This window comes from Mustela erminea, chromosome 4 (genome assembly GCF_009829155.1).
Source record: "Mustela erminea isolate mMusErm1 chromosome 4, mMusErm1.Pri, whole genome shotgun sequence".
In the NCBI taxonomy this organism is placed as follows: domain Eukaryota; kingdom Metazoa; phylum Chordata; class Mammalia; order Carnivora; family Mustelidae; genus Mustela; species Mustela erminea.
In genome coordinates, this window is record NC_045617.1 from 137536484 (window position 1) to 137548961 (window position 12478).

General features: G+C 48.3%; 2 protein-coding genes across 2 annotated transcripts in view; both read right to left on the bottom strand.

The window, feature by feature from the left end:
- RANBP9 (RAN binding protein 9) overlaps positions 1-724 on the bottom strand; it is an 88349-nt gene extending 87625 nt beyond the window's left edge. The window contains exon 1 of the mRNA XM_032341133.1: positions 55-724. Within this exon, the coding sequence (XP_032197024.1) occupies positions 55-634 (580 nt within the window). The 5' untranslated portion in view covers positions 635-724. The remainder of the gene's footprint in view (positions 1-54) is intronic.
- On the bottom strand, positions 647-10964 carry LOC116589436 (translation initiation factor IF-2-like). Its single transcript, XM_032341379.1, has 3 exons — positions 10859-10964; positions 880-1594; positions 647-797 (listed from the first exon to the last, which is right to left on the bottom strand). Exons 1-3 carry the CDS (start codon positions 10962-10964, stop codon positions 647-649), a joined length of 972 nt encoding a protein of 323 aa, XP_032197270.1.
- Positions 10965-12478: the final 1514 nt, after the last annotated feature.

Here is a 12478-nt window from a genome sequence, read left to right on the forward strand (position 1 = left end):
CGGGACACGTCGGGTCAGTGGCCCCACTCCCACCGCACGACACACGCCCAGTACCTTTGTAGTGCACCCGCAGGTTGTTCTGAGAGAGGCCGATGTAGCTGAACTTGTCCTTCGGGCTCCAGGACCGCGGCAGCGGCGTCTCCTGCTCGTCCACGGCCGGGTAGAGGCGCTTCAGCCGCCGCTGCAGCTCCTTCTCCTGCTCGTTCAGGGCCGAGTCCCCGTGCGGGAAGGGGGCCGCGGCGCTGCTGCCCGCCGCCAGGGTTGCGGCCGGGCCGCCTCCGGCCGGGCCGGGGCCCGCGGCGAGGCCCGGGGGCGCTGGGGGCGCGGTGGCGGGGGCGGCCGCCGAGGCGGGCGGCGGGGGTGGCGGGGGCGGCGGCGGCGGGGCCGCGGTGGCGGGGGGCGGCGGCGGCGGCGGCGGGTGGAGGAGCAGGGCGGCCGCCGCGGCCCCCAAGCCGCCGCCGCCGCCCGCGCCGCCGCCGGGCGAGCCGGCCGGAGAGGAGCCGGCGCTGACGGCCGGGGGCGCCGGCAGGACGATTCCGGAGACGGGGGCCACGGCCGCCGGCGGTGGCGGCGGCAGCTGCTGCTGCTGTTGTTGTTGCGGCGGCGGCGGCGGCGGCGGCTGCTGCCCGGACATCCCGGCCGCGACTCAGCCTGCGGCCACCTCCACCTCTTCTCTCCTTCCTCCTCTGCTTCCCGGGGGCGCTGTCGCTGCGGCCGCCGGCACCAGGCGCCCAGTCCGCCCGCCCCGGAAGCAGGCGGCGGGCCGCGCGCCGAGGGAGAGCGCGACGGTTGGGGGGCTCGGAGACAGGGGGAAGCGGGCGGCGGGCCGGGAGAGGCCCCGAGAGAACGTTGGCCGGGGTGCGGGCGCGGGCCCGGGACCAGGCGCCGAGGGCGGGGGCGAGGCGGGAGCGCGGGCGCAGAAGGCGCGGTGGCGGCCGCGGCGGCCGCTGCTCTCGCGGCTGTTTCCCGGCGGGCGGGCCGGGCCGGCGCGAGACGCTGCGCGCGGGCGGCGCTGGGCGAGGGGGCGGGGACGGAGGCGCGAGGGGCGGGGGCAGCGCGGGCGGCGGGGGGCGGGTCCGCGGGGGTCCCGGCGCGCGGGCCGCGGCGGCGGGGAGGGGGGCGAGGCGCGCGGCCGGAGCGGCGGAGCGCTCCTCCGGGGCGGGGCGTGAGGCTGCCGGCGCGGGGTCCCTCCGCCTGTCCCCGCCTCCTCCGGCGAGCCCGCCGCTGCCCCCCCAACCCCCGCCTCCGGCCACCCCCCCGACGCCCGCCCGGGCCCTCCCGGGAGAATCTCCTCCTACTTTACTTCTTTTTGTTGTCGTCGCCCCACCTCCTCCTTCCCCGCCGCCGTAGGGTTCCCGCTGGAGCGGCGGTGCTGCTTCTCGCCCAGGCGAAAGTAATCGAGCCCGGCTGGGGCCGCCGCGAGCCCGGCCCGCGGGCGCCCGGGACGAACGGAGCAGCTCGGCGCCGGGGTCCCGACGCAGACCCGGAGGTGAGCGGTCCCGAGAGCGCCCACGGGCTGCCCGGGCGCCGCTTGGCCTCGCTTGCCCCGGAGTAGGTTCCCTTTCGCCGCCTCCTCTCTTTATTTCGCACCGAACTTAATACCCTGACATTTATCATATGGGGACAGGAAACCATTTCTGAAGGCAAAGTCTCCCACTTAAAATAGTGGTCATTCTATTAATTAATTTTATGAGGACTTAAAGTGAACTTGGTGTGGTAGAAGGTGCCACAGGAATACTAACAAAGACTGGCATATCTTCAAAGAGCAGGAACATAAACTATGAATACAAGATTGTGGTGTGCATTTAAGAAAGGGCTTCCAGAGACGTCAAAACATTTTATAGACTCATTAATTTCATAACAGACCTCTTTGTTAGGTAGCAAAGAACTAGGCACATTTTTTAAACAAGGAAATATTCACCGAGGTCAGCAGAGTCAAAAATAGGACTTCCTACTTTGCAATTCCCAATAGAGTGCTTCGCTTGGTCGACTAATTTGGCACAATTTGCCAAGTGTTGCTCTCTGACCTATCCTAGCATTACTATTTTGCTTTCACCACTTCCCTTTGTTTGGGTCATCCTTTCCTTAGCTGGCAAAATCGATCTTAACGCATGTAAACTACATGCTATAAATTCTGCTATTTTGTTTGCTTCCAAAGATACTGTGATGGTAATTGGCCAAATAAGCAAGGAATGAATGGTTTGTTGAATAGAGAATTATTTATTTTGTCTTGAAGAGGCTAGGTAAATGATGATTTAATTGAAGGCCCCTAATGTGTGGCCAGAACTAATAAAGTCATTCAGTCTAATTTCTCCCTCAATTACCCAGACAACTCGATGCCCTGTTGTTCTTTAATAAAAATACCCGATAATGCTAACCTATTGTTTGGTGACTTTTTTTCCAAGCCACTGCTCTTTAAATTACATGATGTCATTGTATTTAAATTGTTCTAAAACTTTCTTTTTTATTACAGTAACAATGAGTTAAGTGTAAGCCAAACTCCTTTTAAATATCAGCTAATCAAGGTTGAATTAATGGGCTCCAAGCCTCATCAAACTTTCTTGAAACAGTCAACAAGTTTTTATTTATGAAGATGTACTTTTCTGTGTAAACATGCTTGGAAACCGTTTAAAACCTTACATATTCTAGGAGCAGTTGAAAGAATGAAAGTATCTGACATTTTGTTAGAAGCTTATTTTTTTTTAAAGATTTTTTTCGTTATTTTTTTGACAGATAGAGATCACAAGTAGGCAGAGAGGCTGGGGGTGGCGGGGGGAGGCAGGCTCCCCACAGAGCAGAGAGCCAGATCATAACCTGAGCCAAAGGCAGAGGCTTTAACCGACTGAGCCACCAGGGCGCCCCCATTAGACACTTTTTTTTTTTTTTAAGATTTTATTTATTTATTTGACAGAGAGAGATCACAAGTAGGCACAGAGGCAGGCAGAGAGAGAGAAAGGAGGAAGCAGGCTCCCCACTGAGCAGAGAGCCCCATGCGGGACTCAATCCCAGGACCCTGAGATCATGACCTGAGCCGAAGGCAGCGGCTTAACCCACTGAGCCACCCAGGCGCCCCAGCATTAGACGCTTTTTAAAGGAGTATCTGGTTGTTCTCCAAATAAGCCACCTCAAGAAATTAATGCCTTCACTTTGGGGGGAGGATGCTGTGAAATGGCCACTCTTTCATACTAAATTTGGCAGGAAACATAGATAATGTCATTTTAGAAAGCCACGTACTTGGTGATACTTATAAAGAGACATAGAGGTATTTGGTGCCTTTTGACTTACTCCCACCGGAAAGTCAAGGCCAAGTAATAAATCTAAAATGTGGCAGAATCTCAGGCTAACAAGAACTAGATGAAATATGCAAGCAAACAAAATGTCCAGCAGGAAGAGCCTGGTTGACGAAATTGTCATATAACCCACTCAAAAGAATTAGGAATACAGGAGCATATCTAGCACATTTGCTTGAATTTTTTTTTTAATGCATTCCTCTGCGCAGTGGAACTGCCAAAAGGAGGAGGCTGACCAATTAGAAAAAAGTGCTCCTTTCTCTTGATTTAGTCATTGGATATTGGGCCCAATTTCAGACCTCTTCTCTCTGGGCCTCTTACACAGGCCCAGTCTGAAATAAGTATTATACGGGTCCTTAAAAATATGGTTTTGAAAACACAGAAGAGAGATTATGATGCACTACATGGGAAAAGTCTCTACAGTAATTACACACTGCCAAAATTGTTACCAAAAAGATGTGAAGGGGAAAAAACCCCACAAAAATGTTTCTATAATGGGCAATCATAATATATCATTAAAAGTAAAATTTTTTGAAATATTATGAAAATATTTTTTTAATTTTTATGAAAATATTAGACTTGTACATAGAGACATTTGTGGTAAAAATCCATTAGCCTTGGACTTGTACACAATCTTTTTGTACCTGTTTCCAGTTTTTCCCATGTATCGCTATAATACTGATATATATCTTTGCTATAATATTGATAGATATCTGTCTGCTGAGGTTCTCAGTAAGAATCAATAGAAGCCAAACCTGGCTCTCTTAAGCAGAAGAAACTTTCTGGAAAGATACTGGGTAGTTCTCAAAATTGACAACCAGGCCTAAAAACAAAGGCCAAAGGGGGTCAAGCAGCATAAATGTACTGGCCAGGGCCCCACCGCTGGTCTCAGCAGCCACCATCTACCACCTAGCTTCTCATCCTTGTGACTCCCAATCTTTTCATCACTTGCTCTATTTTCAAAGTTGGTGAAGCCTCGGTTGCGTGACGGTGCCAGGGGCTACTGTGAGCAGAGATTCCCAGCTTCTCCTATGGGTGGGTTATAGAGGTTCTGAGAGTGATACCCTCAGCTCAGGGTAGGCCTGGAGGGCCTAGAGCCTACAGAGCTGGTCTTTTCTGGCAGCGAGCAGCCTCCTGCATTCACAGAGTACTTTACACATCATATCCATTTTCTATGCATGGCATGACATGAAAAAGGTTAGAACACACTGCCCTAGTGGAAAAAGGCCACTGATGCCCATCGTTGAGGATATCCCAGTACTAGGAAAGAGGGTCAGATGCGAGCCAGCCAGGTTCAGTAAATATCCATGACAGTAGCCTTTCTGAGTATGCTGTTAAGTGTGATGGCCAAGTATCCAAGATCTGGAGTATGGCTTTAGGGTCTATATTAGTTATCTACCCCCAAACTTAGTAGCTTAAAATAACAACATATCACATAGTTTCTGAGGGGCAGGAATCTGGCCCAACTTAAGAGAGCCCTCTGCATTAGACACCTCCCCAAGCTGTCAACTGGGCTGCCCCATTCCAAGACTTTTCAATGCGGAAAGGATCTACTTGCAAGCTCACTCCTCTGGTTATTGGCGGGATTCCGTTCCTTGAGGCCATTGGACTCAGGGCCTCCGTTCCTTGCTGGCTATTGGCCAGAAGTGGCCCTCAGTCCCTTCCTTGGCCCATGGGCGCCTCCAACAAAAACAGCTTGTGTCATCAAAGTGTGTCAGCCAAGACAGCAGTACCAGCAGGACAAAAGTCAGTCTTTTGTAGCCTCATCAAAGAAGTGCCGTCCCATCATTTTTACCCTCATCTATTTGTTCAAAGGGAAATCTACTAAGCTAGTCACTCTAGGTCACTAGGTCCAGCCCACATTCAAGGGGAGGGGATGATACTAGAGGATGAACAGAGACTTCAGAGTCCAAGGCTAGGTTAACAAAATCTAATGAGATTTTGCATCCTATCCAACCTGGCCAGGGAGGTCTATCTTGCTGACTATGACCACAAACCCAGAGATAGGATTCTTGGGGCTTTGGGTTCAGGGTGAAAAGGATCTGCATAATCACATGAAATAATACAAATGCATTATTTCATATTCATGTGTGAATAAAAGGAGCTATAATTCAGTGTTCATTCATAAAATAAACGTGAACCCAGAAGTTATTAAATTTAGAGGAAACTCCATGTTTTATTAATCAGTTCTAGAAGAATTTGAACAAAAACTGCAATTCTGGCTTAAAGAACCCGAGCTAACAAGTTAATCTACCAGAAATCTGATTTTCCTCTTACTTTTTCCTTCTGCTTTTTCTAGTCTACTGTAACTCCTCTTTCATCTGTCAAAAGTCGTATTTTTTCTTCCGTATGGATTTCTAGGTCCCTCTTTGTTTCCTCAGTGCCATGAAAAGTACATACAAAATGGAGTAACAGCAGGGAGCCTAACTTCCTGGGAAGCTCTGAAACTCACCTCCTCTGCACTGTCTCCCTTAGTGCTACTGGGGAGGTGTGATCAGGTTCTTGATGGATTCATGAAATGGGAAGTCTGCCCCAGAACTTCCCCAAGTTCCAGGCAATGCCTCCTACGAGCCTAGGAAACATCTATTAGTTAAGCGATTTCTGAACCATCCCAGTGGCCAAAGGTGTGCAGTTTTTTGTCCATTTGGGCTGCTATAGTAAAATACCAAACACTGGGTGACCTATAAACAACCAATGTCTATTTATCATAGTACTGGAGACTAGGAAGTCCAAGATCAAAGCACCAGCAGAGTCAGCATCTGGGGGTGGCCCTCTTCCTGGTTCACAGATAGCCATCTGCTCACTGTGTCCTCACATGGCAGGAGGGGTGAAGGAGCGCTCTGGGGTCTTTTTTATAAGGGCACTAATCCCATTCACAGGGGCTCCACCCTCCTGACCTAATTACTGCCCAAATGCCCCACCTCCACATACCATCACAGTGGGGATTAGAATTCAACATATGGTTTTGGAGGGGGTGGGGATACAAATATTCAGTCTATGGCAAATAGTTAGGAGGGAAGAGATAGGTCGAAGGAAAATAAAAGACAAAAATAGAAAAAACAGAAGAGGAAAAAAATAAACAGGTCCTTAACAGATAATGATGAATAATTTCCCAAAGTGCCAGACATCACTGAGGGCTGTTACTTGCCTCCTACTTCCGTAAGAAGTGGGCTGCATATCAGCCGTCATTTATGGGTATCTATTATATGCAATACACAGTGCATGTGGACATTTCTAGAAAAGGGGTGGGGGGAGTCTTAAGCTCCTTGCCTTAAAGGAGTTTATAGTTTTGTGGAAAAGAATATTGCTCTTACACAACCAGTTACTCAGATCGAGGATGAAAAGTGCTATAATAAAGACAAAAAGCAACATGGCTATTTTTCTAATATCCCAGGAAACGTAATTCTCCAGCCCAACCCATTGTTATAAGTAAAACAAATTAATTCTTCAATCTGAATTTCTTTGCACCCAGGTTACCGCATGGACATAATTACATGTATTTTTTTTTATCATGATGGACTTCAAAGAAGTTGCAAAGTGTAATTTGCAACCTAAGTAAACATAAGAAAAAAAAGTAATTTAGTGAAGCAATTTATTTTACAATTCACTATTTCCTTCATCATGGCTATAAATCATCTTATGCTCAGTAATTAATTTTTTAAACATTTTTGTTTGTTTTCCTTAAGGGCCTTTAGGAATATGCAAGGAAAAATAATCCAAGCACTATGTGAAGATTTTTAAAATCATGATGTTTCAAAGATGTCAGAACATCTGTATTATAGGGGCGCGTGGATGGCGCAGTCAGTTAAGCCTCTGCCTTCAGGTCAGGTCATGATCCCAGGATGCTGGGATCGAGTCCTGTGGCAGGCTCTGCTCAGCCGGGAGCCTGCATCTCCCTCTCCCTCTGTCTCTCCCTCTCCGTATTCCCTATTGCTCTCTCTCTCTCAAATAAATAAAATCTTTTTTAAAAAATCTATATTTTAAAAATCAACATAAGCTGTTTCAAAGACTTCTTTAGTAGTTTTCTGCTTCAGCTGCAATCTATCTTACAAATATTTAACTTATAAATGGATATCAATTATTTGAAGGAGGGGCATTTGCTGGGAATTACTGGCCTGTCCCCTGCCATCACCAACCATCTCAGTCATATGTGCTTTGTGTCACTATCCATCTGAAAATGTCCCGTAGATCATCAGCATTCTTCAGAGACCAAAGACCTTTCTAAATCCTTAAACTCCAAATCCCACCATCGCGTAGCATGCTGCCCTATAAAATCCAGTTAAGTACAATGAAAATCATCTACATGGTTAGAGAACAACAATGTTGCACTAAACATGAGGCTGCTGGGTGTTTATTGCATGACCAAGTGTATATTTCCTTGTAGTGCACTAACCTCATCACACACGTGAGGCTGTCTGTGCTTCGCAAAATTACAAACGTGAACTATGTCAAGAATCTTCTGGGTTGCTTCTAAAAAGTCAAGACCGTGGTTGTTCAATGTCGAAGCTAGTGGGCTGGATTCTTCAGCACCTCCCTCTTTATCTTGGCGCCGTTGTACACACACACACATCCACGCTGTAGCTGACCCCAAAATAGCATCCCAGAAGACAGCCAACTGTGAACCTGGATGTGACCTTACTGGAAAGAGGGTCTTTGCTGTTATGATTAAGGATTTTGTAATGGGACGATCCTGATTGTCATGGTGGGCCCTAAGTTCCAGAGCAAATGTCCTCCTAAGACAGGCTGGGAGGTGGTTTCGGACAGACAGATGAGACACACACCCAGAAGCCAAGTGAAGATGAAGCGGGGGGAGAGCCTGCCGCCAAGTCAAGGACGGCCAACATCCACTGGGAGCCGGAAGAGGCAAAGCATGGATCTTCCCTTCCAGACATAGAAGGGGTGCAGCCCTGCCAACACCTTGATCTCTGACTTCTGGCCTCCAGGGATGTGAGAGAATAAAGTCTTGTTGTTTTCAGCCACCAAATTTGGGGTCCTTTGTCACGTAGCCTGGGTAAGGAATGCACACATATACTTCAGATGTATTGGGTTCTGGGGACAAAATGTTGCACAAAGTTGTTAAGATAAGTATACTGTGTGTTGTGGGAGCCAGGGTGATCCACTAACACATTTCCTTCACCAGAATTGCTTTTTTATTTGAATGTACTTTGCTGTAAGATTCAGAGTCCGCCACCATCTTAATGGTCTACCTCAATAAGGCGTATCTAGGCTCACGACTTTTCGTGATTTAATAGCTTAGCCTCATCTCTCTCTCTCTCTCACTATCTCTCTCTCTCTCTTTCTCTCGGTTCTGATTACATTTCAGTAAAGGAAGGGGTTATAAGCACTCCAGTTTGATGGAAAAGTAATTTTATGATTGGGGTATGAGTTGAAATGGCTCTTCCACAGGGCAGGAAGTACAGATGCCATAAACCGGCCCTAAGGACACTATCCGAGGGTCCCCTTGACCACCACAGCTCAGAGTTGTTACTTCTTAACCATTACATGCCTAATGGCACACGTATCATGCTTTAACGACTATAAACATCTGACCCCATAAGGATAACTTTGGAGGATAGGTCAGTTGTTTTCTGTCAGGTTTCCTAGAAGCAGAACCTTTTTTTTTTTTTTTTTTAAGATTTTATTCATTTATTTGAGAGAGAGCATGGGAGGGGGAGGGTCGGAGGGAGAAGCAGGCCCCCCACTGAGCAGGGAGCCCGATGCGGGACTCAATCCTGGGACTCCAGGATCACCACCTGAGCCGCAGGCAGCCGCCCAACCAGCTGAGCCACCCAGTTGCCCTGCAGTTTCTTTTTATTATTATTTATTTATCATTTTTTTAAATGTTTAATCCCAAATAATTAATGTACAGGGTGATACCAGCTTAGGTGTACCATATAGTGATTCAACATTTTTTTTAAAGATTTTATTTATTTGTTTGACAGAGAGGAGAGATCACAAGTAGGCAGACAGGCAGGTGGCGGGGCGGGGGGGGGGGGGGGGGGCGGAGAAGCAGGCTCCCCGCTGAGCAGAGAGTCCGATGTGGGCCTCGACCCCAGGACCCTGACATCATGACCTGAGCCGAAGGCAGAGGCTTAAGCCACTGAGCCACCCAGGCACCCTGTGACTCAACTTTTCTATCTATTACTCAGTGCTCATGGCAATAAGTGCACTCTCCATCCCCTTTATTTCACCCGCTTCCCCACCCACCTTCCCTCTGGCAACCACCAGTTGGTTCTTTACCCATACAAAGTCTGTTTTTATGTTCCTCTCCTTTTTCTTTGTTTGTGGAGATGGGGTTTCTGATGCAAGTGATTTTTTTTTTTGAGACAGTGCTCTCAAGTACCATCTGCAAGCGAAAAAGGGAGGCAGGCAGTGCAGGGGAAGAAGCCAGGCAAAGACAAGTGTCCAGGAGCACCTGGGTGGCTCAGTCGGTTAAGCGTCCGCCTTCAGCTCAGGTCATGATCCCGGATCCTGGGATCAAGTCCCCCATCGGGCTCCTTGCTCAGAGGGGAGCCTGCTTCTCTCTCTGCCTGCTACTCCCCCGCTTGAGCTCAATCTCTCTCTCTCTGACAAATAAAATAAATAAAATCTAAAAAAAAGACGAGTGTCCACTGAAGTCTGGCTTCTGCCTGACCCCGTGGGGGGCTCTGAAATGTGTATGGTACTGCAGCATTGTCCCCCAGCTTGGGCAAGAGTCCAGGACTTTTATAACGTGTATTAATCACTCATCAGCTGCGGACCACCTCCCTCCCCGGGGAAGCATAACATCCCAGTATCTCTGGGACGGGAGCCTCCCTACAGGCAAGGGCAACCCTCTCGAGAAGGACGCAGTTCGAACTGCCAGCAACTCACGTTCCCAGCAGCCTGAGATGGGTGAACCAGCATGTAATAGAAACTGGTCAAGGTACTAATAGCTCTTTCAGGATGTGTGGGCTCTGCTTCCGACTGCATTTCTAATCACACGGCTGATCACTTCCATGAATACCGATGCCATAAGAGAACTTTCTGGCAGAGGAAAAAAATATGTTTGCATTACTGGAGAGTTGGAAAGTCACAAGATAGTATCAGCATACACTTTCAAGTTCTAATAGGAATAATCTGGGAAACGTGCCGTTTGTAAAGAAATCTGGTTTTAGGGACGTCTGGGTGGCTCAGTCGGTTGGGCATCTGCCCTGCTTGGGTCATGATCCCGGAGTCCTGGGATCGAGTGCTGCGTGGGACTCCCTGCTCAGCAGGGAGCCTGCTTCTCCTTCTGCCCTTCACCCAACTCGGGGTCCCTTTCTCTCTCTCAAATGGTAAATGATTAAGATCTTCAAAATAATTTTTTTTTTAAGAGAAAAGAAATCTGTTTTCAGGACACAAGTGGGAGCCCAACCCAGCTGTGAGTTTGTGCCGCTGTGCTCAGTGCTGACCTCACGTGGTGCTTAGTTTCCCAGTCTGTACGTCCCCTTGCAGCTGGCCACACGAATGTCCGTCTGTGTCAGTGTGGTTTATTTTAGTCTGTAAGGTCCTAGTAGGCACAGGTCACCTCTATTTATTGTTCTCTATGTGGCACGTTGCACAATTACTGCCTAATAACTGCTTCTTGTTGACGATGTAGTGTAGATAGGTGACTATCTGCCTGTCGACGGCGGCAATGACATTGCACTTAATGACCGCCCGCGCTTTCAGCATATGACGAAGGCATCATCCTCACATTCAGATACCTCCAGGAGCCACACAGATCTTGTGAAACAGTGGCCCAGGTTAGGTATAAAACAACAGAGAGAAGTGGGAACTATAAGAGGCAAAGTGTGTACAGGGATTAAAATTGTCATGTTCGAAACTCTATAGGGGTGAAACAAAATCATTCTGTGGGTCAGACCAGGTTAATGGGTCACCAGTGAGTGGCTGAACTGCAGCTCTGAGCTCCTAGCTGGAATTTCAGGCCAGTTACAGGCGTCTCGGATGTACTCTGCTGCCTCCCATCCACCAGGGTCCCCGAGGAGCCAAAGCCTGTTAGGATTTGCCTCTGTCCACCGTGGCCAGTTGGAAGCACCTGAAATTTCGGTCACGCTGCCCTGCTTGTAGAACCAGATCTAGAGATCCTGATAGACTGCTCGGCTTGCCAGGGACATCTGAGTCACAGGTGCCCCATATGCTTAACACAACCAGGAGAGACACCTTCAAAGAGCCTACTTCCTTTGGAGGGTCCCACCTCTAGTAGGCGCTTCTTAAGTACTTCCTGATGCCACAAACATGCTGTTTTGATAATCTTTGATTCCAGGTCTGGAGAAGGACCTCATGGGTTTGATTCTCAGAAAAATCTTTCTCAGCATTTGCTTATGCTGCAAAGATTACACGTACTCATTGCAAGCGTTGGCAGGAATGTGGAGAAATTGAATCCCTCATACGCTGCTAGTAAGAACATAAACCGGGACAGCCACTGTGAAAACCAGTAGGGTGGGTCCTCGCAAGGCGACACTTACAGGAACCCTGTGACCTGGCAATTCTGCTCCTACATGCACACCCAAGAGGAATGAAAACACGTCCACATAAAAGCTTGTGCACAGATATTCATAGCAACAGAATTCCTAACAGCCCAAAGGTAGAAACCATCCAACCATCCATCAGCAGATGAACAGATAAATGAAATGTGGTATATCCATTCCATGGAGAACGAAAAGGAATGAGGTATGGGCACAGGTTACAATGGATGGACCTTGGAAATGGTTTGCTAAGTGAAGGAAGCCAGTCACAAAAGACCTCGTATTTTACGATGTCATTTATATCTTTTATCAAACAGTTTTAAAATCTATTCTTCTACTTTCTTTTTCTAGCATCCACTTTGTCAGTTTTATAATGGATCACCAATAGAAATGGGGGTTGGAATTCAAAAAACCCAACGTTTCTGTGCTCAGTGGTGGGAATTCCATTCAAGACTCCGAAGTCCGGAACAAGTGGACTAGCACAGCGGTTCTTAAACTTTACACGGCAGGAATGACCCAAGGCATAGATGCAGGGCACAGAGTGCATCCGAATGACCCAAGACATCGATCTATGGATCTATAGATCCATAGATTTGTTAATTTCCAACAAACCTGGTCATATTCCCAACAAGGTACCCTTGATTTGGCTGGTGGAAATTTGTTGCTGCTAGTCTGAGGACCACACTTGAGAATTACTAGACTAGAATTTCTTCTTATTTA